The 25,763-nt window shown below is 50.0% G+C and overlaps 1 protein-coding gene across 1 annotated transcript; it reads left to right on the plus strand.

The window, feature by feature from the left end:
• Positions 1-68: 68 nt before the first annotated feature.
• EMC8 (ER membrane protein complex subunit 8) lies at positions 69-16,795 on the plus strand. Its single transcript, XM_036101034.2, has 5 exons — positions 69-538; positions 8,089-8,165; positions 14,981-15,050; positions 15,740-15,834; positions 16,334-16,795. The coding sequence occupies exons 1-5, from the start codon at positions 308-310 to the stop codon at positions 16,491-16,493; spliced, it is 633 nt and encodes a 210-aa protein (XP_035956927.1). The 5' UTR covers positions 69-307; the 3' UTR covers positions 16,494-16,795.
• Positions 16,796-25,763: the final 8,968 nt, after the last annotated feature.

The raw sequence follows: 25,763 nt of genomic DNA on the forward strand, positions 1-25,763 counted from the left end.
GCAGCGAGCGTCGCAAAAGGCCGAGCCGGACCGCTTTACGGCGGCGTCGAGAGACCGCTTTACGGCGGCGCCCGGCCAGAGGCGCGAGTGGAGAGTGAGGCGGGCGCGTCGGCTTCTCCCAAGCGGGAGTCGGTGTGTGAGGAGCCCAGCCCGTAGCCGGGCCGGGCCTGTGTGGACCTCCACCGGCCGCAGGGCCGCGCTGGGCAGCCGTCGCCTCGTCCCGCTTCTCCGCTGAGGCGCCGCGCGGCCGGGCGGGGATCCAGGCCTCAGCCGGCGCCAGGGCCTCCGGGGCCCTGCGGGGCTCAGCATGCCCGGGGTGAAGCTGACCACCCAGGCTTACTGCAAGATGGTGCTGCACGGCGCCAAGTACCCCCACTGCGCCGTCAACGGACTGCTGGTGGCCGAGAAGCAGAAGCCGCGCAAGGAGCACCTGCCCCTGGGCGGCCCGGGCGCCCACCACACCCTCTTCGTGGACTGTATCCCCCTTTTCCACGGCACCCTGGCGCTCGCGCCCATGCTGGAGGTGGCCCTTACCCTGGTAAGCGCGGGAAGGACGGCCTCCCCTGCCCTCCCCTCGGAGTCTGCGGGTGAGGAAATCGGCTTCCGGGCGGTCCCAGCTGGACGCGCCCCCCCCACCCCGCGGTCGCCGTGACGAGGGACCTGGTACCCCGCGGGCGCACGGGGAGCAGCCGCCGTGGCGCGTGCTCTTAGGGACGCGTTAGGTGGCGAGTCGCGTTCACTTCCTCAAACCCGTAGGCTTTTTAGAAACAAGCCGCCGCTAACGGGGGCCGTGGCTCCGCAGCGTTTCTGTCGGGGATCTGGCTGTGTTGGGACTTAGACGCTGGAGCTTGCTTCCCGCGCACCGTCACCGAGCACGGACCTTGTCTGCCGCGAGTGTAGACGCTGTGGTTCTGGGGACCTTAGTGCTCCGCAGCCCCAGAGTCGAGACACGTCGAGGAGGGTAGCGTTGACTTGGCGGGCGCTCGTCCCCTGGAATGTGCGTGAGCGCTGCGGAAGGAGAATGGCCCGTCCCCACTAATGGCTTAGCTGCACTGGCCCCATGTTTAAGTGAGCTCTCTGCCCGTCGTGGGGCTCGAACTCAGCACCTCGAGATCAAGAGTCGCGCGCTCCACTGGCTCCCCCTAGCATGCACCCAGGTTTCAGACTCGAAGGACTCCCTGTGACATTAGAAGGACCTTGTAGCCGCGCTCCGAGGTGGCTGCTGGCACCGCTGCTTTATCGCCGCGCGGCCGGGAGAGCTTCAGCGTACAGACCCGCGGGCTGGGACTGAGCTCTAGGCAGTGGCTTCTGGGTGTCGGTCAGTGGAGGAAAAAAGACCACTTGTAAGTTCCCCCGAGTTGTTCAAGCCTCAGGGAACATAACCTGTGACCTCAGAGCTGTCTCAGCGCCTGAGTTGAGATACTGTTCACTTTTCACAAGTATAATCCTAAAAAAAGTTACTTAGTTCATAGAAAAAGTAGTAAGTTTGAGGTGTAGGTAGAGATCCTTTGTCTATATTTCACACTAAGCAAAATGGACCCGTTTCACAATTCACCTAATTATGACGCCCGTGTAAGCAGGAAGTATCCCTGGGCCAACGGTCCTGCCCTGAGGTTACTGGGCACATCTTTGAGTGCCTGTTAAACTGAGCCATTTTATGATTTTCATCCTATCATCTCTGGAGAGGACATGGGTAGGATGTAGATATTTAGAAAATCAGTCATTTTAGCTCTTGAAGAAATGTGCTGTCAGTACCGAATCATCACTGGGGTGTGCATGTGTATGTGTTAATGCAAGTCTTTTCATCCTTCTGCCTTAATTATTCTGCTCTCAGGGGAATTGCAGGGTGATTGGATATGTGAAGTGCAGTCACTTGCAGGGAACTAGATTTACCAGGAGCATTAATGCAGGATTATTCAGTTTTCCAACAGTGTGCCAGGTCTGTGCTGGGGGAGCGCTTGGCTGTGGATCACAACACCTGCTTAGCACTTGAACTTGCAGGAAGCAGAAAGTACAATACCAAAGAATAAATGCTATATGTGGGCTTAAGCAAAATGGTGAGAGGTCCATAGCTAACCCAGGCTTCCAGAGTGGGGGAAGGCAGGCAGCCTGGAGAAGTGGGCATGCAAGGAGTGACACAGTGGGCCAGCCATAGTAATGGGGGGTGGGGGGGGTGGGGGGGTGGGTAGGGGGGAGGTGAAGGGGGAGCATTCAAGGCAAAGGGACCAGTGTGTGCAAAGACCAGAAGGAAATGGGGGGGGGGCTAGAGTGTAAAGGGACCAGGGGTAGAGAGGTGATCAGTGGACAGATTTCATCGTACAGCAACTTGCAGATCACACAAAGAAGTTGGGGCACCATCATGAGGACAGAGGGAGGCCACTGGAGGAGAGTCGCACAGTTGGATTTGTGTCTCTGATCGCCCCAGCCTGCAGCAAGGAGACAGAGTGCATATAAGACCAGAGGCAGAGAGGTGGCCTACACTGAGTGCAGTGTGGATGCAGAGGAGAGAGAGAACCAGGAGGAAGAATCCACAAGACTCAGTGATTAATCATATGTGGAGAGAGGGAGAAGGAAACAAGGGAGACACCTCGGTGTCTGATTTATGCATTGGACGACAGTGGTACCATTTATTGAGGGAAAATGAAGATGAATTAGTGTTGAACATTGAAAAGTGGGTCTGGGGGCACCTGGGTGGCTCAGTCGTTGAGCATCTGCCTTCGGCTCAGGTCATGATCCCAGGGTCCTGGGATCGAGCCCCGCATCGGGCTCCCCCCTCAGCGGGGAAGCCTGCTTCTCCCTCTCCCACTCCCCCTGCTTGTGTTCCCTCTCTCGCTGTGTCTCTCTCTGTCAAATAAATAAATAAAATCTTTAAAAAAAAAAAGAAAGAAAAAGAAAAGTGGGTCTGGAGTTGAGAAGATGGATGGACTGGAGACGTAGATTGAGAACCAGTAGCTTCTCAATGACAGTTGAAGCTGTGAGAGCAGGCCATATTGGCAGGGCAGCATGTGGGATGAGGAGGGAGCTATGGACAGAAGCCTGAGAACTGTTGGCTTCTATGGGGTGGATGAAGAAGAGAGTCGGGCGGGCTAGCTGAGGAATAGCCAGAGGGGAGAGATGTGTTGCGTTAAATCCATTTAAAATTCTATCAGAAATATCTAAGCATCTTAAAGACAAACTTGAACCTCAGTTGGAATTGTCAAAGTATTATTAGCACTTCTCATTCTTAAGTAATCTTTACAGAATTAAAGTGTTACGTTACTATTATAAGATATAAATGCAATACTTGAGGGAATTAAACATAAGAACTATAAACAACTGCGCTGGAGCAGAGCTGCCTCCCAAACCACTTACTAGGGAGGGAAGATGCCCAGAGGAGACCTTGACTCTTAAAATGGCCCACTGCCATCAGCCTGTTAAGAGGGAGAGGGGCACTGCATGAGGCCCTGTTTTGGTCTTGCTCCCCTGTATCACTGCACTCTGCCCTCACTCTCAGCTTGCAGCACTTCCCCAGACATGCCCATCAGTGTTTGAGGCTCCCATCCTGCAAAGTTAAGTCTAAACTAGACTCTGTGAAACTTTTTTTTTTTTTTAAAGTAGGCTCCACACCCAGCGTGGAGCCCAACTCAGGGCTTGAACTCACAACCCTGAGATCAAGACCTGAGCTGGGATGAAGAGTCGGATACTTAACCGACTGAGCCACCCACGCGCGCACATCTGAAAAATTTTTATTACATTTAAGGTATTTATGTTTGTGCCATTCAGCTTTTGACTTAGCAACTTTATAACCCGAAGGCAATGATCTCAGCATATCGGCCATAGTTTATCAAAATATCAGCTATGATAGATGTGATTTTACTAAGGCTTCTAAATCCATGAAACTGTATAAATGAGGCTTTATTCTCGTGGCTTTTTTCTATTCAGGGAGTTTCATATTGTAGTTATTTTTAGTAAGTGGGAAAGACTGGCTTGATATGCAGTCCATCAAAGGGCAGCACCAGATTCCTTTGAAAAGCTTTTCATTATAATTTTCCATTTAAAAAAAAATCCTTGCATTTCTGGGTGCTTTTTGTTTTGTTTTGTTTTTTAAGTACTTACGCCTGTTATTTATCCTAATAACCGTAGGTAGTGACGTAGGTAGTGACGGAATTATTTCTAATAGCAAAAACCCATAAAATGTTAGCAGGAAAATTAGCGTAGATCTGCTGTTTCTGTAATCCCTTTTTGTCTTTTTCCCCTCGTTGATTTCCTGGTTCTGTGGAGCAGCTTTTGATTACATTCTGCTGAGATGACTTTCTTAGTTGCCGGTTGGTCTCATCACCTTGATTTCGGCCCAGAATTCTTTCTGCTGCCTCCATGTGTGCCTTCTCTGTGCTCATTTGCATGGGCTACTGTCCTCTAGCTCTTTCCTAAGCCCCCTACTTATTCTGCCCCGTGTTATCTCCAGAACATTGACGTGCTAGCCTGGAGGAGGGACACGGCTGCTCCGGTCCTCTTTTCGGTTCTCCCCACTGAATTTCACCCTCTCCCCATCCCATTTACCCCCATTTACTTTCATGGCTCCAGCTCCTTCCCGTTGCATAGAAAAACCAGCATCCCACTTGAGAAGGAGCTTTTCTTCTCAGTGAATCTAGCAAGCCCTCTCAGGCTCCCACGGCCTGCTTGTTGCTGCAGACAGCAAGGCTTACAGACACCCTCAGCTTTTAAGTGGCAAGTGTGGGAGTGATGCCCTCCTCAGAATGGCTCTTATCAGGTCTCTCTTACCGGCTTTGTGGTGATGGCGTAGTCACAGGAGGTAGGTAACAGTGCTTTGGAAAACGTATAGTGTCACACATGCAAATGCTGGCAAGTTTGCGGGGAGAAGCTGGTTTCTTTGTGCAGAGCTGAACTGGGAATGAACAGGTAGGGCCTGGTGCCTTTAGTGGTTCTCCTGTGTGTCTGAGATGGAACGAGCCAGAAAGGCATTGGACAGAGGGTGACGGGCTTATGCACGGTAAAAGTGTCCTCCTTCCCCTCTGAAAGGTGGAATAAATCACGAAGCATGTGTGAAATTTGGACTCTGTATGCAGAGTCCGTTGTACTAAGTTGACATCAGGTTTCAGAGTGCTGTCCTGAACTGTGGTCTTCACTTGGATTGTTCACAGGATGTGTGGCAGGAGAGCAGGGAAGATGGAAAATGGATTTGCAGAGAACAGAGGTCAGACAGCTGCTCAGTTCTTTTGCCTTGACCTGTCCCACTTGAGCACAAATTGACTTAACTGAGCAAGCTGCCTCTTAAATCCACTAAAGCTTTTCATTAATGAGCCATTTGGGCTTTCTGCAGGATTCTGAAGCCCCTCAAGACCTGCCCACCCCATCCTTGCCTCCTCCTCCCCACACTCTCTCTTCTCACTCTGCTCTCTGACTTGGACCACACTCCTGGTCACTCTCACCCAATGAGGTCTGGCTCCATTTTTGAAACTGTCAAAGAAAATGCTTCCATTTTACTAAAAACTTGTTCACCCGATCTCTGTGGGCTCTGGTGCCTGGTGGGAGCCCTTAGTCAGTTCTACATCCCCCCTTTTGTGTTTTCCATTTTTAAGTTGTATGTTTATCTGGACAGCTGTGGACAGGCTGTACCTGCCCATCATAAGCATCCTTACAAGGGCACCTGGGTGGCTCAGTCAGTTGAAGGTCTGACTCTTGGTTTCGGCCCAGGTCATGATCTCATGGGTTGTGGGATCAAGCCCCACAGTTCTGTGCTCAGTGGGGAGTCTGCTTGGGGATTCTCTCCCTCTGCCCCTCCCACTGCTCACACACCACTCGCGCGCTCTCTCTCTCTCTCTCTCTCTCAAATAAATAAATCTTAAAAAAAAAAAAAAAAAAAAGCATCCTTACAGTTAACTTGGTTTTCCTTGTTTGAATCATTCAAAAGTTTTAAAACCAAGCCAGAGCTGTTACGACCTGGTTTGCTTTGGGGGCAGTCTCTTCAGAGAGTTCTACTATAAGTTCAAGGTCGTGACACTGTTTTTCTGCTGGAATTGGTTAGGCCCTTATGTTTGTCACAAGAATCACCTTCACGTCAGGTACTTTCTGTGCTCCCTGAGGCAGATGCAGGTGACACCATGTGCATCTGCTGGGGGACAAGTCTTGAACTGTTGCCTCCAACCCAGGAAGGGATCTGGGAGAGCTTGGAGCGCTCACTAAAGACAGCTCCTGGAGTGGTCAGAACAGCAGCAGCATCAAGGAATAATCCTTATATTACATGTAGCTGCAGTCAGCCAAAAATGGTCCCCCAACAACGTCCGCAGCCCAATGCTCAGAACCCATGACTACGTGACCTTACTTGGCAAAGGGACTTGGCAGATGAGATTAAGGTAAGGATCTTGAGGCGGGGAGATGAACCTGGATTATCTGATGAGCCCCTGTAATCACAAGGGTTCTTAGAAGGAGATAGGAAAGGCGGGGTCAGAGAGAGGAGATGTAACAACAGAAGTAGAGGTCAGAGTGATGTGGCCACCAGTCAAGGAATGTGGGTGACCTCTAGATGGTGGACGAGACAAGGAACAGATTTTCCCCTAAGAGCTTCCAGAAGGAATCAGCCCTGCTGACTCATATTTATTTATTTATTTTAAAGATTTTGTTTATTTGAGAGAGAGAGAGAGAGAGAGAGAGAGCACAGAGGAGGAAGCAGGCTCCCCGCTGAGCAGAGAGCCCCATGCGGGGCTCAATACCAGGACCCTGAAATCAGGACCTGAACTGAAGGCAGACACACTTAACGGACTGAGCCACCCAGGCGCCCTTATGCTGACCCATTTTTAGACTTATCTTTGGTTTCGACTCTGGATAAAAGGACAAGCCTCACCAGAGAGCCAAGAGAGGGACGCCCAAGTGGTCAGTGAGGACACACTCAAGAGGCTGGTCTTTGAGTACAAGCAAAGGCTGAGAGGGCTGCGCTGAAAGGGAGGCTGATATGTGGGTTTGAGGTCAGGGAATGGGGCAGATGCCAGATTGTAGAGCTAGGCATGCCCTTTGGTACTACAAAGAAACAGGTTTAGAGGAAGAGGAAAGAAATTGCCACTGCAAGCAGCAGCAGAAAGTTTCTGGAACCCATTCGTTTAAGAGGTGATAGAAGCAAAATGTAAGTGATTTGGGAGTAATTTGTAGCAAAGTTACAGTGAAAAGAGCCATTGTAAATATTTTGGAGACATAGCCCTAATCTTTTGGGTGGATGACCAAAACATCTAATTGGTTCATTGAGCCTTGGTTTTGACCCAATATGGTAATTTGTGAGCTCTTAGTTAGGAGGCCAGAATTATTCTTCAAATCCTTGTGCAAGCCAGGGAACCTTGGACTGTAACCCTCTTGTGAAGTCTGCTTTTAGTCATCGGGGAAACTGCCTGAGCCCTAAACCAGAATTCAAGAAAAAAGCAATACAGCTATGTTTTTTTAAAAAGAAAAGAGTATTTTTAACTAGTTAATTTGCTATGAAAAACGAGGATCAATTTTATTTCCTCTTCTGCAGACTGAGAATAGAATTTATTGCAGTATATTATTAAAATTCCATTATGGCAAAACAGTTAGGATGACCTTTTGTTGTTTTTGATAATGGCATTAGACCTGCAGGAAGCTAAATCTGATGCGGGAAGAGTGGCATTATAAAACAGACAACAATTTTGAGAGGGAATTGAGTGGGAGAGCGTGTGTGTGCACGTGTGCCTGTTTACCCCACACACCGGCATGAAGTGTTTCTCATGGTTTGTTGCTAGGAATACAGAAATTTAAATATAATATAAAAAGACGTGGTTTCAAGAGACCGAGGTCCCCATTCTGGTTCTGCTCCGGGCTCCCCACAGTACTGCACCCGTACAGTGTGTGTGGGCACTGGGGCCCCTCAGTGAGGGTGAGGCCACGCTCTCCTGTGTTTTCTGTGGCCTCCCACAGACCGTGGACAGCAAGCTGGTGTGACCTTTCTCCTGGGGAAGAGGATTCAGGGATTATACTGTGTCTTGTCCCAGCATTTGGGGGGACAGGGTCTCCTGTGTTTATTGAGAGGTGATATTTAAGGGAAAATCATTCATCTTTTCTTCCCAATTTCTGTTTCTCTTTCAGATTGATTCATGGTGCAAAGATAATAGCTATGTGATTGCCGGTTATTATCAAGCTAATGAACGAGTCAAGGATGCCAGGTACGTCCGTGCAAAAACCCTGTTGTCTGAAAGACTGATCGTGGGACAGACAATCTCTGATGTGCCTTTTGACTTCTGTCATCTCTGTGAGAGCAAAACCCCTCCTCGCCTTTTATGCTTGTTTATGGTGTTTGAGGGGAACTGTGGTGTGGGTAATTCCAAACAACAGAAATCCCAGCACTTAAATTAATTTGGGATTGTGTTTTATATCTTCTTTATTTTCCTTGAAGGGGGTTCATACAATGAAAGCAACAGGTAGAGGCCTCCGATTTCTGTCCCAGCTAGGAATGGCGTAGGGCAGAGCATTAGGAAAGAATACTGTCTCTTTGGAGACAAATAAAACAACTTTTAGATTTGGTGCCCTTAGGGTCTGATGGCTGTGGTGAAGATGTGATGCTGGCAGATTCCTTCATGTGGGCCTCTGGTTCTCGTGGAGCAAAGCTGAGGACTTTGTTTTCTTTCTGCCTTTGTCTCAACAGAAAAACTGATGACACACTGGAGTTCGGATGATTTGAGGAGGGCTCATCAGTGGGTTGTTTCCTAAGGTCTGGGCAGTATGTACTCAGAGCGGGTAGTGCTGTGACAGAAGGTGGTCCCATCCCTGGGCCTGCAGGAAGGGAGGGGTGCAGCCAAGAAGTCTGCCTCACAGGAGGCACTGCCTTTTGGTTTAGGGACACGGCCAGCAGCCAGCTGCTGTGTATGACCTGACAGGGAAAGCCCCAGAAGAATCGCTCCCCCGCCCTCTGTGTGATTTCCTCCAGACGGGAGGTCTCCTGCACAGCCCTCTCCTGCTCTCCTCACACTGTCAGATAGAGCCAGCTGACTCCAGTGTCCAGGCCCTTGGGGGCTACAGGGGAGGATTCCAGACCAAAATGCCGCCTGGAGTTATGTGCACTTGCCTGGCATAGGCCAGAGGGTGGACTCAGTAGTGTTGTTGTGGTTGTTGTTGTTTTTTAAAGATTTTATTTATTTGAGAGAGAGCATGAGAGAGGGGAGGGACAGAGGGAGAAGCAGACTCCCTGCTGAGCAGGAAGCCCGACACCGGACTCGATCCTGGGACTCCAGGATCACGACCTGAGCCGAAGGCAGTCGCTTAACCAACTGAGCCACCCAGGCGCCAGTAGTGTTTTTGGAAATATACAGTAAGCTGGTGTTATCGACGAGGAACAAATGCCCCAGTCAGGACTCAGAGGGAGGCAGGGTAACTAGCGAAATGCGGGGTTCTAGACAACCCCTGTTAAAGCCCCTGCTTGGATGACCACACAGACAGGGCGTCTGTGATCCCAGAACCCGCCACTCTTACTAACCTCACTCCTTCTAGGACCCCTTCTCCATTTGATTCCACCCACCTCCCACGCGTGGATGACCCCACAGCTGCACGTCCTTCTCTGATCCAGAGCCTATTCACAGGTCCCTTGTCGGTCTTGGTTTTTGTTACATGAAAGACTGTCCCTGGGCCAGGCTCTGCCGAGCAAAAGCTAAACGCTCTTGACCTTTGCCCTCAGGTTGCTGGATTGAACATGAAAGATACTGCTGGCTCAGGACTCTAGTGCCCGACTGGGGCCACGGGCCCTGAAGGCGGTGCAGAGGCCGGGACAGCACGCGCCCTGCGGAACTCCTCCACTAGGACCACCAGAGAAGCCCTCAGGGAGGGGTGTCGTTTGAATGCCCAGCAGTGGGCAGGTCCTGTCAGGTGCACGTGTGGAGAGCAGGAGGGAAGAGCGTCTGGGGAGGGGGCAGCATGAGGTAGACACTGGGTGGATTTTAGAACTGGACTTTGTAAGCAGTGGGGAGCTGTCCTTGGAAGGAGGGTTCCCTGAACCGAGCAGTACTTTGCCGCAGCTGCCTTGCAGAAAGGCGAGAAGACCAGGCAGGAGGTAACGGCACCAGTTTGTCGAGTGTCGATGCCTCCCTTTCCTCCCACCGCACCCCAAATCCCCACCTCACGTGGTTGCCCCAGACGTACACGCACGGCTTTCACCTGTGTGCCTCCTTTGGCTCACAGCTACGCAGGCTTCCTGCCTCTTTTTGGACCTCATTCCAGCCCAGAATTCTCCTACCTAGACAGCATTTTCGTGCTGCTTAGAACTTCTAGAGTCTCCTGCTTCCTTCACCTGCTCTGCTCAGGAGGTTTTGCATTCCCCCATCAATGTCTACCTGCTTACTAACAGGCCCTTGTCAGGGCTGTCGGGGAATTAAACATGAGCTGGGGGACAAGAGTGCCCAGTCACCCTTTTGAATCCCTTCTGATGAGTCTCTGCTGAGATTGGGGATTCGGTCCTCACAGTGTGTGTGCCATTGCTGTGTTAGGATTTACTGACGTCGTCCTGTCTAACCCTCACAAGGACACTCAGGTGAAGAAAGTCTAGCTAGAGATGGTCACTGCACAAAGGCCACACACCTTGGAAGCTCAGAAGCTGAAATTATGCTAATTTCCTTCTTTAATACTATTTGCCTCTACCTGGAAAACCTTCACTTCTCTCTTCAACCAGACTTAGCTAAAAATTTGCTCTTCTTTTAGAAATTTCAGCTGATTGGGACGCCTGGGTGGCTCGGTCAGTTAAGTGTGTGCTTTTGACTCAGGTCATGATCCCGGGATTCCGGGATCAAGTCCCACACGAGGCTCCTTGCTTAGCGGGGAGCCTGCTTCTCCCTCTGCCTCTGCTCCCCCTGCTTGTGTTCTCTCTCTCTGACAAATAGATAAAATCTCTTTTATATATATATATATGGTCAGCTGATTATCAGTGTCTCACAGCATGAGCCTTAGAACCAGGTAGACTTAGATTCGCATCATAGGTGACTTACTGATTTACCTCTTGGGCCTCAGTGGTCCTATCTATAAAATGGTAGTAAAAGCTCATGCCTCAGAAATTGGTCTTGAGGACAAAGTGAAGCAACATACACCATGTTTAGCTTTGTGCTTGGTTCAAAGTGGAGGCTGGTACTGTTACTAGCCCCATGATTACTTTTTTCAAAAAAGAATCATTCAAACAAACTATTGGGATTACACCAAAATAAAAAGTTTTTACATGGGGGCGCTTGGGTGGCTCAGTCGTTAAGCATCTGCTTTCTGCTCAGGTTGTGATCCCAGGGTCCTGATATCGAGCCCCACGTCGAGCTCTCTGCTCAGCAGGAAGCCTGTTTCTCCTCCCACTCCCCCTGCTTGTGTTCTCTCTCTCTCTGTGTCTCTCAAAATAAATAAATAAAATCTTTAAATAAATAAATAAAAAGTTTTTGCATGGCAAAGGAAACCATCATCAAAACAAAAAGGCAGGCTAGTGAGTGGGAGATGTGTGCAAATGATATATCCCATAAGGGGTCAATATCCAAAATATATGAAGAACTTATACAACTCAACACCCCAAAAAAGCAAACAATAAAAAATGGACAGAGGACCTAAATAGACGTTTTTCCAAAGAAGACCCACAGATGGCACAGCAGACCCAAGAGGGAGGATGCTCAGCACCACTGATCATCAGGGAAATACCTATCAAAACCGCAATATGTCACCTCACACCAATGGCTAGAATCAAAAACACAAGAAATACCAAGCATGGGTGAGGACATGGAGAAAAAAGAATCCTCTGCACTGTAGGAGTGCAAATTGGTGCAACCTGTGTGGAAAGCAATATGGAGGTTTCCCAAAAAGTTAAAAATAAAAATACCATATGATCCACTAATTCCATTTTCAAAGAAAATGAGAATGAAAACACTAATTAGAAAAGATATATGTACCTCTATGTTTGTCGTAGCACTATTTATAACAGCCAAGACATGGGAGCAGCCCCAGTGTCCGGCCGTGGATGAATGGACATGGGAGACGTGGTGTATATATACATAGACTAATGCTCGCCGTGAAACAGGAGATCTTGCCGTTTTTGACAACATGGTTGGACCTACAGGGTATTAAGCTAAGTGAAGTAAGTCAGACAAGAGACGGACAATACCATATGGTTTCATTTATATGTGGAATCTAAAAAACAAACCAATTCTTGGGGTGCCTGGCTGGCTCAGTCTGTGTAACGTGCGGTTGTAAGTTCAGGCCCCACGTTGGGTGTAGAGATTACTTAAAAGTAAAAATATTTGAAATAGACCTAAATAAATTAAAAAGGCTCTTAACTACAGAGAACAAACTGGTGGTCGCCAGAGGGGAGGTGGGTGGGGGTGGGGGGAAAGGTGAAGGGGATTAAGAGGTATAATATAAAAGTCACAGAGATGAAAAGTACAGCATAGGAAACAGAGTTTAAATAAAAAAGGTCAATGAGTATTTTATGTTATAAAAAGAAATGTAGGGGCGCCTGGGTGGCTCAGTCGTTTTAAGCGTCTACCTTCTGCTCAGGTCATAATCTCAGGGTCCTGGGATCAAGCCCCACATCAGGCTCCCTGCTCAGCGGGAGCCTGCTTCTCCCTCTTCCACTCCCCTGCTTGTGTTCCCTCTCTTGCTGTCTCTCTGTCAAATAAATAAATAAAATCTTTAAAAGAAAAAAAAATGTAAAGGGTGCCTAGGTGGCTCAGATGGTTGGGTGTCTGCCTTCAGCTCAGGTCATGATCCCGGGGTCCTGGGATCGAGCCCCGCATCGGGCTCCCTGCTCAGTAGGGAGTCTGCTTCTGCCCCTCACCCTGCTCGTGCTCTCGCTCTCACTCAAATAAATATTTTTTTTAAAAAGTCACTAGCTACCATGATCATCTTAAATGTTAGGATGATAATTTTGTGAGTTTCTTTATGGCAGATACTTTATGCAAATGCTGGCTGCTTTTCCCTTTGCACCTAAGGTGTGAGTGAGTTAGGGATGTCAGTGTGTGTCATTCACATTTCGTGGATGAACACGCAGGCCTCCGTGGTTCCAGTCCCGCTCCTTGGCACTCGCCATCTGAGCCGTAGGACCTGCACGCCTGCAGTTACACACTGTAACTCTGCTGTCCCTTACAGAGCTTTCATGGTGGCCTGGGGGACAGGAACCCCTGGGGCCCTTTCTCTTTGAAACTGCTTTGTTGTTTCATTTTTCCTAATCCTGCAGACTTGCAATCAGCACATCACTATAAATTCTCAATTTTGAACTTGAAAATAGAATAATTAGATAAAATAATTCATTTTCATAAAACATTATTAATTTGCCTTTTTTTTTTCAGCTCAGTCACAACATAATTGTATAGTGTGTTTCCTTAAGTAAACCCACAATTATCAATGTGTGTTTATGGCCGTTAAAATATACTTGGCTCAGTCCTTACTTCAAAAAGCTCAGACTCTCATTGTGCTAGGAAGATAAGATGCACAGAAAGACAGCTGCATGCTAAGTATTAGGTGTTAAGTCACTTTAGAAATAAACAGGATGTAGAGACGGGACAAATGGACCCCCTCTGAGGCAGTTTAGCAAGACCTCCCATAGAGGACGGTGTTTTCTGGGCCTTGAAGATGAGAAGTGATTCAGGAAACAGATACCAATGTAGAAGGGTATCCCAAACGGGACAGTGTGAGTGAGGGGGAGGAGCATGTGAGGGAGACAGTCTGTAGACCGTTCCACTGAAATTAAAGACGCACAAAAGACTGCTTCCGTGAGTAGGAACAGTAGCTAGGTCCACAAGGAGAAAGGCCTGGATCGCCCAGGCTGAGAAGCTTCATTTCAGGAAAATTGATTTGGAGAGAGTTTTCAGGATACATGAAATAAGAAGAGCCTGGAAATTGAGACCGGTTAGGAAGCAATTTTGGAAACCCAGGTGTGGAGTGATCGCCTAAACACAGTGGATGGCAGGGTGAACTGAGGAGGCGGAAGCAGGGAGCCCATCTGCAGCACCTGTGAGGGACCAAAGAAGAGGAGCAAATCAGAGAACTAGAGCAGGCTGGCAGCCCGGACGCGGGAGGCTGCAGCGGGGTGGCCAGGGAGGGTGGGGGTGCGTGGCAGGCTTCCAGGGTGCAGACCCTCGAAGGTAAGGTAAGGGACAGGCGCCAGATTGCACAGTGGTCACCAAGGGACAGGACTGTCAGCTTATTAAAGATTAATGGATTAAAGTTTTAAGAAACATGGTTGAAAGGAGAGAGGTTGGACAGGGGCTAGAGGGAACCAGTTAAATTTTTTTCCTAAGAAGGGAAAGACTGGCTCAGATTTGGCACCAGAGCAGGGGCCACTGGGAGGAGAGAACATACAGGAGGCCTCCGAGAAGGAGGTGTGCACGGAGGGGCCTGTGGATGCGAGGAGGCCTCTCTGTGCCTGAGATAGGATGGGAAAATAGCCGGGGGGTGGCACAGGGACGATGTGGGAGCCTCTCTAGTTCGCCTTAATGGACTTAAGGTAGCAAGTCATCATTTATCAAGGTTGGGAGGGGCCAGAGCCCGAGATTGAAGGCTGACAAGCATGGAGAAGATTTGGAATGGCCGAGGGATTTTCAAAATTAAAAGTCAAATGGCTCAATTGCCAGCAGCTAAGAGGTGGACGGAGTCCCTCTGCAAGTGTGCGATGGAGTGGGTGGCCCAAGAGGCGTCTAGCCCAGAGCTCAGTGGGTGGGAGCGTGCAGCGGGGATCTGTGGCCTCAAGGGGTGCTCTCCGTGGGGTTCCAGGGAGCCTTTCAGTTTAGAAGCCTCTTCCCGAACGCACTGACCTGCTTTGCACCGTGCTCCCCGTTGCCCTTATGGCATTCCCTGTCCTTGGCACAAGTCCTCGCGGCCCCTGCGGTGACCCAGGACCGTTCTAACAGGCGGGAGGAGCGCGCAGGTGATCAGTGCCACCCTGTGTAGTGGTGCTTGTTAGCCCTGCCGTACGGAGACCATGCGGGACGGCCGAGGCTGGTTCGCAGTCAACTCACTGCCGTGTCTTTTGCAGTCCGAACCAGGTTGCAGAAAAGGTGGCCTCCAGAATAGCCGAGGGCTTCAGTGATACAGCTCTCATCATGGTGAGTCCCTCTTGGGTGCTGTCGTGTTTTCTGTTGCCGAGCATCCTCTGGCTAACATGGAGCTCTGTCCCATGAGTGGTCTGTGCAGACGCTCCGGCAGGCCGGTGCTGCCCTCTGTGGTGTCCTCCTGGCTGCAGCCTCAGAGCTGCTGAATCGCAGGCGCAGTGTGAATGCCACAGCACGCTCCACATCCCCACGGCGGCGGGGCGGGGGGGGGGGGGGGGGGCTCCTGCTCAGCGGTTCTCAAAGTGGGGTTCTGTGCCAACACCACTTGGGAACTTGTCAGAAGTGCAGATTCTCGGGTCTCAGCAGGCTGCTTTAATAAGCTTCCAGATGATTCTGACACACGTTTAAGTGTGAGAGCCACTGAATTAGCCAACAGCCCACAGGGAAGGAAGAAGTCAGGTAGACAGTAGCGAACATCAAAAGCCTTGTTACACAGGCTCAGTTCAGACAGAATTCTAACAGGGAGGGAAAAAGTAATATTCAGAAGCTCCGCTTTTGTGGAGTACTTAGCATTTATTCTGCATAACACGCAGTTAACCTTAGACCACACTTGAGGTGTGATTGCATGCGTTGGATTTTCAGTGTCTGCACCACGGGGAGGTGCCTGAGGACTTCCAGAAACGTGCCGGCTGCCGGCTCTTTGTTAGCTCTGTTCACGAGTGCATCCTTTGTCTTGTGCGCAGGTAGACAACACTAAGTTTACGATGGACTGCGTGGTGCCTACGATCCATGTGTACGAACACCATGAAAACCGATGGCGGTGCAGGGACCCACACTAGTGAGTGCTGCGTGCTCGCGATGACCTGTGTGTACTACGCTGGGGGCTGTTCCTGGGCACCCAGCGCCCACTGGGAGGCTGGCCCCGGCCTTCTGTTTTTAAGTTAGCATATTCTCCAGGGCAGTGTACAAACCTCATACAGAAATCATGCATGCTCCCTGGCTCCTGAGACAGCCTGAGTGTTACCCCTGGGTCGTCTGCCCCCTGCCCCAGGGCGCTGCTCTCAGGCGTTTGCCTTGGTCATTAATAATCACTCAGAAAGCATCCACCATCCCGCTCCAGCTTCTTCAGATCTTCATTTGGAGGGGGTCTCTTTCAGTTCTCAACCATGCTACATACTCTTCGTGCACATCTCTGTGTGTTTGAAACTCGAGTGTCTGCTGGCGTTCACGATTGTTTTCCTTCATACCACTGTGTGTGTGGCCGGTTTTCTGTTTCCTCTGTTGGAAAGCCACCTGTTTTCCGCTGAGAGGCTGATCTCTCCTGTTTCACCTCATAGTGATTACTGTGAAGACTGGCCAGAGGCCCAGAGGATCTCAGCGTCACTCCTGGATAGCCGGTCCTACGAAACACTTGTGGATTTTGATAACCACCTGGATGACATTCGGAATGACTGGACAAACCCAGAGATCAATAAAGCTGTTCTGCATCTGTGCTAGGAAGGGGTTTTAGTGACTGGTCTCTGGGCGTTTCCACTACACTGAAGAAGAAAGCTATTTTTAAATGTAAATAAGATCTCTCATAGCCTGTGTGGGAAGCAGACAGTTAGCAGAGGTGGTTGTGCCCTGATAGGGCAGAGTGTCCCTCACCATCTTTTTAATTCAGAGTCTCTAGAAGAGGTGCACACTGTCCCACCTGACCATCCCTGTGGAGTCCTTCCCAGTTATATGTTGCTCTAATCCTCCAAATCAAAGCTGTTTCTGCTTGTCCAAGATTGTTCCTATTAAACAGTTTTAACTAACCTTTTATAATCTGGAGAGAATACCTTTTAAGGCTTATGAATTACCTTTAAAAGAAAAAAGCCCAGATCTTATACTCACGTGGGTGTTTGTGAGTTTTCATCCTGTTGGGGTTCGTGTGGTCCGGGACCCGGCGCGCAGCGTGTCGCTGTTCGCAGTGGGAGGCTGCGGCTGTGAGCAGCGCTGCCCCGCTGGTCGGGCTCACGTAGCCGCCGCGACTGCACAGTGGGAATAATGCCACTGTTGCCTGAGAAACCGTCATCGTTAAGGGTGAAAACAGACGCCGCCGCCGGTAATGGGAACTTGGATGGGAGCACAGTGTAATGCTTCTCAATCAACCAGAAAGCTCGCAAACCTGCGGAATCAAAACAGGGAAAATGGAGCTGCGTTCAGATGATCTTTAAAAGGCAAAAATCAGTCCCAACCCCTAACTCACTTCCATGATTATCTTAAATGGTTCTACTCTGTGTACTCAAAATAATTGTTTCTTTTGTATTTGGAGCAACAAAAGCCAAATAAAACTTAGACTCCCCGGGTTTTACAGAGCACTCTCTGTATAGTTGGAACACTGGGTCAGACCTAGGAGATGATGGGGAGACTCTGTGGTTCTGCTGCATTGTTTTCTTTCCTAGATGAGTCATTTTCGCTGCCCTTTCTTCAAACATGTCTTCCCCTTAATTTTTGAAGCTGGTGTTACTTGGTGTGAGGACACGGATGGAGGGGGTGACGGGTCGGTGTGCTCCGTCTTCCTCACTTCTCTCGCCTCAGATGCCCGACCTGTCACAGATGGAATGCAATGAGCAGTCTCGTTCCGACTGGGCTTGTGTGTGTTCCAGAAAGGGAGAAGGATCACCTCCAGCATTTACCACAAAAAAAAAAAAAAAAAAAGCTCTTTTCCTGGGATTAAAATGAGCATGTGCTACCTGCAGCTCAAGGTCAAAGGGAGCTGGCCGAGCTATTTGGAATGAAGGTGTGGCTAAGCCTAGTTTTGGAGACATTTTAAAGACCCAACTCCTGTTTTCCCTCATTTTCACCTCTATCTGGAATTCTTGTACTTGTTTTTCCCATCAGCTTCCCAGGAACGTAGTGCCACCCTCCAGTTCGGATTTCGGCCTAGAACCAGGTTCCCTTTCCATGCCTGAGTCAGGCTTAGGTTTTCAGAAGAACTCATGTTAAATATTCTAAAAGGAAGAATGTATCTTTAAAAAAACAAAAAGATTTCCAAAATGCAGATGCCAGCTCCTATATCCTTGTAAAAACAGCAGAAGCCTGTGCTGGGCTCCCCTCCCTCTTGCCTCCAGACTCACTGTGCAGTCTCCGGGGCCCTGAGAACCAGATCCCCGTTTCCCTCCCAGGGATAAAAGTAAGAACCTGCCAGGTAGCTGCACATTCATATTCATACTCTGCCTTTTTCCCGAAAAGACTTAAACGAACTGACACAAAGTATATTTGTATACTGAAAAATTCTTTGTCCATCAAAATGTTCCTAAATAGTTCTTTCTCACTTGAATCCAAGGGATCGGAGGGCAAGGGGGTGTGTGTAGAGGTGCCCCTCAGAGCCAGCCAAGTGCTCAAAATCATTCTGGTGGACCTTGTCTCTTCCGTGGCACCCATCCAGTAAGAAATGAGCAGGACAGGTAAATTATTAACGGATAAAAATGTCATTTCCATTTCTAATCACGGTCGCCTTTAAGAACTGAGTACACTGAATGTGGAAGGTCTTCAGGAACTTCCCACATAACAAAAGCAGCATGCTTGCTAGGGGGAAATCGGCCTTGCTAATTCTAATTAAATTAGGTTGATTTAGAATAGAAAACAACTTAGAAACCTTGAGCAATTTAAATTTTCAAGTCCGTTTTCCAGGGATACGGTATTTTCAGGCCACCTTGGTGTAAAAAGTCCTTGTGTAATTAGTTTTGGTTGAACAGCTTATTTCTCGGATACACTTGGAAAACCTGTTGTTCCCATCTATAGTGATTCCTAGTTATGAGAGAAAAATACTTGCTTCTGAAACTGCCCCTTTTTGGTACTGTCTGACCCCAGTAGCTACTTCATGACATCATGGAAGGTAGATGCAAGAAAAATAGCCATCAGCATCAATCTCTGGACCCTGTAGCCATGTTTAGCCATTTTAGTGAAGACAGCGGAGTCTAAAGGTAGACTTCCGTTTTACTAACTGACATTCCTAGAGGCTTTCCATCAACTCAGTGCCTCTTAAACATTGGCTTTTCCTTCTCCAATTCAGGAGAAGGCCTGGCAGAAAATGTTGGTTTGTGTTCCCCCTGCCAACTCTCAGGTAGGCAATGTAGTAATCTGACTTCACGTCCTTGTGCTTCAGAATCCAGGGGATAACTTGAATATTTTTATCATAATTTTGACTTATTTCTTCTTAAAATGCCTGAGATACCTTTGAATGGGATGCAAAATCTGATCAGCTTTGCCATTTCTTAGAATAAATTGCTGTTCTTCCAAGGATCCTTTTTTTTTTTTAAGGATTAACATCTTGGGGTAGACATTTCCTTGCTGTGATCTGAAGATTTTTCTTTAGAATACAAGACCTCGTCCAGCGTTGGAACTGCCAACAGTTGTGTTCTTGGTCTTCTGCTTTCAAAGCAGTGGAACAATTACCAGCAAAGCACCCACTTGAATCTGACTGGAGGAAACCTTTGGCCCGAACCTGTGTTGCCTTGGAAAGCAGAACAACATACTATATTTAGTGCTGTCCAAACAAATGTCCCAGATACCATTAATAAACCTGTAAATAATTGCATTTCAGAATGATCGTGAAGGTCTGTGGGCAAGGCTGCTGGCCTGGCACGGCCCACAGTTGCTGGGGAGTCTATTCCAAGGCAGGACACCGGCCAGTTTTCCAAGGGCCCTGGGTGCACCTCGGGCACTGAGGATCCAGTGAAGCCCAAGCTGGACAGGATTCAGTACCCTCCAGGTCCCCTCCTCCACAGCGGCCTCATTACCAAGGAAGAGTTGCTCGTTTCTCAGCATTGGGTTTTCTCAGAAAGGAGAATCTTTCTGTTGCCTCCAGCAGCGCCTCACTCCCTGCTTCTTCGGTAACCAAAATGCAGCAGCGCCTGGTCCCCACTGATGGGAGGAGGTATGTGGTAGTGAGTCATCGCAAGGGCCAGGTGTGAATCCCAGCTTCACCGCCTTCGCGCTGCGGCTGTGAGCGCGTTGTCTCTCGTGTCTTGTCTGAAACAGGAGGTGATAATGCCCGTCTGCAGGAATCTCATGAAGACCAGAGGGAAGAATACATGTGCTCGTGCTTAGCGGAGCATGTTAGGGCCCTGTTGACGGGAGTTCCTCACTGCTAATGTTTTAACCATTCCAGGCCAGACTGAGAAGGAGCCAAGTGCTTATTTGTGGTAGACATCCAGTGCATGGTCAGTGAATGAGTGAATGAACGAAAGCCTCCCTTCTCAAAAGGTAACCGCAGCTTACATCTCTGCCATCCCTTTCCTTTACATTCACCTGCCCAGCCGCCCAGGGATACTTCGGGGCCTTGTCTGCATTTTACAGGTGGGAACCAGGGCCCAGGTGCACATGCACATCTGTCTGAGACAGACCAGAAGGGGAGGCAAGGGCTTCAGGTGTGGCCCCTCCCCTGGGAGACCTCTTTCCCACTCCCCCTGGACTTCCTGCCGCCGCCCCGGTGCTAACACATTTTCCTCCTTACTGTGACGTCAGTATATGCTCACGGCAGAAAATCAGGAAGAAATGTAGTCACTCCCTTCTACCATTCTCGGCCCCCCCACCAAGACAAGGTAGAAAGCAGATCTGCAGATCACCTGGGCACCTTTAATGTTCTGCATATTGAGATGAACCTTGGAGGAGCTTTTAAGAGGTAGAAGGTGTAAATGCAAGTTATTAGGAAATGTGTGCAGATCCCTAGGCCCAGACCCCAAGCATTTTTTTTTTTTAAGATTTTATTTGAAAGAGAGCCAGCGTAAGCAGGGGAGAGGGGCAGAGGGAAAGGGAGAAGCAGACTCCCCGCTGAGCAGGGAGTCCGATGATGTGGGGTCCGATCCCAAAGGCACCCGCTGAGCCACCCAGTCGCCCCAGCCCCAAGCATTCTAATTCACTGTGATTCTGGGCCCAGAAGTTGACATTTTTAGCCGGTAGATTCAGGCCACAGTTTTACAAACCCTAGTCTCTGACCAAAGCCCGTGCTTTACCCTGAAGAATTTCAGATCCCCAGGAATCCAGCGATTCAGGCAGCCAGGGCCTGAGGCACTGGACCATTAGGCTGACCCCTGAAACTGCTAACTGGGGAGGGCAGCGGCTGAGAGCCTCACGGCTCCACGGGGCTCAGGCAGGCAGAACCCAGACTCCTGAGTGAGCTCTGTCGCAGCAGGAGGCTCTTTGATTTTTTTCTCTTTTAAAATGTATTGCACACAGAATGCACAAAATGTGTGCTTCACCTTTGAGCAGTACAAAGCAGATTGATGCCAGACTCCCGGCTTGTGAACAATCTCAGAGCCTTAGACCCAGGATGGTAGAGCCAGCTCGGTGTCTTACACATCTTTAATTTTCCAAGTTTGGTCTCGAATCGGTCCTGTGCTTCCCGCTTGCAGGAGGCAGCTTCACAGCCCATGTCCCTGGAGCCCTGTCCTGGTCCCCGCGTATCAGGACACGCCCACGGAGACCTGCTGTAAATCAGCTCAAACAAAAAAAGGCACAAACTGAAAAAGCAAAATCGTCTGAAGTTCGCCATTTTCTGAATATCCTTCTAATCACCTCTCCCTCAATGCCGGATCTCTGTGTTTTGAAATTCTGAAGTCCTAGATATAAATTTATTGAAAGAGATGTGTCGTGAAACACCTTTATAAGATTGTAATTCATATTTTCTGGACTACATAAACACTTTATTTCTGGAACCCATACATTGCCCGCTTACATTCATGTCCCAAATTCTCTGTATCCCCATCTCAGACAATACGTATTTGGCAAGAAATATGTTTTTTGTTTTAATGAAATGTATTTATTGAAGTACAGTGTATACAGAAAAAAGTACAAATTACAAATGTGTAGCTCAGTCCATTTTTTCGAAAGAATGAAGTAGACAGGCTCCTATGACCACCACCAAGCTCAAAACATAGACTCTTAGGGGCGCCCGGATGGCTCAGGTGGTTGGGAGTCTGACTCCTGATTTGGGCTCAGGTCCAGGTCATGATCCCACATCGGGCTCTGCGCTCAGCACAGAGTCTGCTTGTCCCTCTCCCTCTGCTCCTCCCCTTACTCACTCTCTCTCAAATAAATAAAATCTTAAATATATATATTTGGGGTGCCTGGGTGGCTCAGTCGTTAAGCGTCTGCCTTCGGCTCAGGTCATGATCCCAGGGTCCTGGGATCGAGCCCCACATCACGCTCCCTGCTCAGCAGGGAGCCTGCTTCTCCCTCTCCCTCTGCCTGCCGCTCCCCCTGCTTATGCTCTCTGTCAAATAAATAAATAAGATCTTTATAAAAAAATAGAGACTCTTAGAACATTACTGATACCCACGAGTCCCCCATGCCCACGCCCTGGATTAGGACTGCCTGGTTTTTGAGCTTGGCAGAAATGCAAGTTTACGGTACATAATCTAATTGTGTCTGAGATTCATTCACATCATTGTGTGTAGCAGGTTTTCATCCATTTCTGTGTAAATAACAATATCAAGGAACCGCACGGTGGGTGCACGTCACTGTTGATGGACATTTAGGCTGATACGGACGGTGCTACTCACACTCTTGTACGGGCCCTTTCGCGCACACAGGTGCACGTTTCTCACGATTACGTGTAGCGGTGAACCTGTTGTTGGCGCGTGTGTGCGGCTTTTTAGGGGGTTTTGCCGGTTGAGCATCCTGCGCACAGTGTGTGAGCGGTCCTGTTTCACTAACACCGGGTGTTGTCGGTCCTTAATTTTAGATGTTTCCATGGTGTAGACTGGTGTCTCATGGGTTATTGGTCTAAATATGAAAAACAAAATGATACAGCTTCCAGAAAGTCACACAAGAATATACTCATGACCTGGGCTTGGCAAACATGTTTAACCAGGATGTATAAATCAGTTGTACTACATTGAAATCAAGAACTTCTCTTCCTCAGAAATCATAATCAGGGTGGTGAAAAGGGAGGCCCCAGAGCAGAAGATATTTATAATTTAGTCACCACACAGAAAACTTCAGTGTGTCCATCCAAATATATTAAAAATTACAGATCTGTTTTTTAAAATAGTTAGACAGCCCAACTGACCAGGCACTTCCCACAAGAAGACACCGAGGTGGCCAGTAAGCATATGAAAATGTGCTCAACTAATGTCACCAAGGAGAAGCAAATTGAAAACACGGGAATCCGCTTCTTTTTTTTTTTTTTTTTAAGATTTTATTTATTTGACAGAGAGAGACACAGCGAGAGAGGGAACACAAGCAGGGGGAGTGGGAGAGGGAGAAGCAGGCTTCCCGTGGAGCAGGGAGCCCGATGCGGGGCTCGATCCCAGGACCCTGGGACCATGACCTGAGCCGAAGGCAGACGCTCAACGACTGAGCCACCCAGGCGCCCCGGGAATCCGTTTCTTAATGGGAAGAAAATGTCAGGAAGCCAAATCCTCTACGAGTGCACAGCTCAAATGCCCTGGCCATCCCAGGACAACATCACACAGCCGTGACCCGGGGTCAGGACTCCTCCAAAGACACAGCCACCTCCCGCTTCTTCAGTCCTGGGGTCACGGATGCTCGAGACTCAGCTTTAATACCTGGCCCAGGCAAACAGGGAGCAACAGTTACGGGGTGCAGGCCTCAGCTGGGTTTCTCCTCGTGACATAGGACGTCTACCTCTGCAGATCTTCAAGGAAGACAATTCGTGTGGCCTGCCGCCTCCACCATCCCAGCCTCCCACCTCGTCCTGCCCTGCAGCTCCGAGCTAGTCTTTCCAGAGTGGAATTGTTCCTCTTAATCACCTATAATGCCTGGAATTTACCCAGCGCCTGCCTTCTGAGGAGCTCAAAGTCATTTGCAGATCCTGCTGGTAAAATGGCTGCCCCGTGGTCAAGCTCTCTGCTAAATTACTTCTGTGCTAAGAGGTAGTTTTCACAACGGCTCCTCGACAGTCCCGGAGAACTGGGGCGCCTTTATGAGCTGGCTCTGTGCTGGCTGGAGCCCCAGGAGGAAGGCACTGTTCATCCAGGCTCTGCAGGGTTATCCGGGAGGGATGGTGGTCTCCATAATTACGGGAGTGTGCTGATCCAGGTGGGCTGATGCACCTGCAGACCCAGCCTCATGCTGCACCACCACTCATGCCTGGGCAGAGGGAAACTGAGGCAGGGCTGATCCCAAGCAAATGGGGAGACTGGACGCAGAGAAGAGGGGAGTGTTTTGGTTGGGGAACTGGGAGAGCAAAGCAGATGGGGAGAAGCTCAGGACCCCAAAAGTAAGTTAGGACTTACCTGCATATCTTCCCCTTTTCAGCCAGGGGTCCCTTGGCTCCCTTCCCAAATGCGTCTCCCAAGCAGCCCACCATTCAGACAGGCCCCATGAAGGCAGGGTCTCGGACACCCTTCTGTGGACCCATCCCTTCCAGACAGGAAGGGGCTGACATCGAAGGCAAGAGCCATCCCTCTGGGGAAGATGGAAGCCGTGGGCAGAAACATGTCCTGGGGGATGCCCGCCTGAGCAGTCAGAGAGGCAGGACTGAGCCAGGACCAGGGTGGCAAGGAGGGGTCAGCCCCAGGAGCTTGGGTCGGGGAGCTGGGGTGGGCGCGGAGAAGCAGGGCATCAGTGCCGAGGGAGGCTGGCAGAGGATGCAGGAACCCTCAGCCAAGGGGCTTGGGCCTGGGGGCCGGGGTTCCAGCTGACTAACTGGGATCTCGCCATTTCCATTCACACCCCTGACACCTCATGGAGGAAGTGTGGATGCTGCCCATACAGGCTCCGTGGGGTGGGGCAGGGAGGGAATATTCCAGAGACTCGGGAAAAGGAAGCCTTCCTTTGTGCAGTTTCCCTCCGTGCTGGTGACCAAGAAGCTCCCTGTGGTAAGGGAAAAGGTGGGATCCCTTCCTACCCCCTCCCACCTGGCCTAGTATCTCCCAAGAAACTGTCAGCAACTGCTCCAGCTTGCTGAACCCCACCCCCGAGGGCACCAGACCCACTCCAGAACCCCAGAAACACGTTGCAGGGAAGAGGCCTGGACGAGCTCCCCTAGCAGAGCCTGGCTTTCTGTCTCACTGTCCTTGGGTTAATTTGGGTATGAGATTGAGGGGCACTGGCTAAGTCTGGCGCTGAATCAATCTTGTCGTTTATTGTCCCCGCTCCCCCAGCGCCGCCAGGTGGGGCAAGACCTCCCCGGCACCCCAGACAGTTCGGCCCAGGCTCTGGTTTGCTGAGTCACCGGGGAAGGTGCGCCACAGGGTGACAGCCACATCACAGCTCACCTCCACCCTCAGAGGGACGGATCTGCCAGCGCCCGCCCCCCGAGCCCCCAGGACCAGCAGAACCGTTTAGAGGCGGCACACTTAGCTTTCATTAGGTAGAAACTAACATTGCCCCAGCGCAGGCAAAACCTCCCCAGTCAACTGGAAAAGAGGAGGTGCCACCGCAGGGCCCCTCGACAGGCCTGGCCACCCAGCAACCCAGGCTCTGACAGGGTACGAAAGCCCCAAACGCAGGGCCTCCTTCCTGCAGCGCGCCCGAGCAGGAAGTGTCTGGTCGCCAGTTGGCAAGCTGGGTCGGCGTTGGCCCGGCCTCCGCGGCTGCTGGGCTCCTGGGACAGGGACTTCGACCCCAGCTGAGGTCACGAGGGCTGAGGAGGCCGAGGCTAGGTCGGATGACCCTCCAGGCCTTACCGAGTCTGCATCCCGTGGGCCCCGAGCAGGAGCTGGCCATGTCCTGGAGACGAAAGAATTCCAGAAGTCTGGACCAGGCTGGAAAACCGCCACAAGGCCATTTCCCTCCCGCTTCCAGAGGTGCCTCGGGGCTCCCTTGCTT

The sequence above is a fragment of the Halichoerus grypus genome, chromosome 15 (assembly GCF_964656455.1).
Source record: "Halichoerus grypus chromosome 15, mHalGry1.hap1.1, whole genome shotgun sequence".
NCBI classification, from domain to species: Eukaryota; Metazoa; Chordata; class Mammalia; order Carnivora; family Phocidae; genus Halichoerus; species Halichoerus grypus.

Excerpts from the sequence above, each read along its gene's own strand:
- EMC8 (XM_036101034.2), top strand. The coding sequence starts at position 308 with ATGCCCGGGGTGAAGCTGACCACCCAGGCTTACTGCAAGATGGTGCTG. Across the intron at positions 539-8,088 it reads TGGAGGTGGCCCTTACCCTG|ATTGATTCATGGTGCAAAGA; the intron begins GTAAGCGCGGGA and ends TTTCTCTTTCAG. Across the intron at positions 15,051-15,739 it reads GTGATACAGCTCTCATCATG|GTAGACAACACTAAGTTTAC; the intron begins GTGAGTCCCTCT and ends TCTTGTGCGCAG.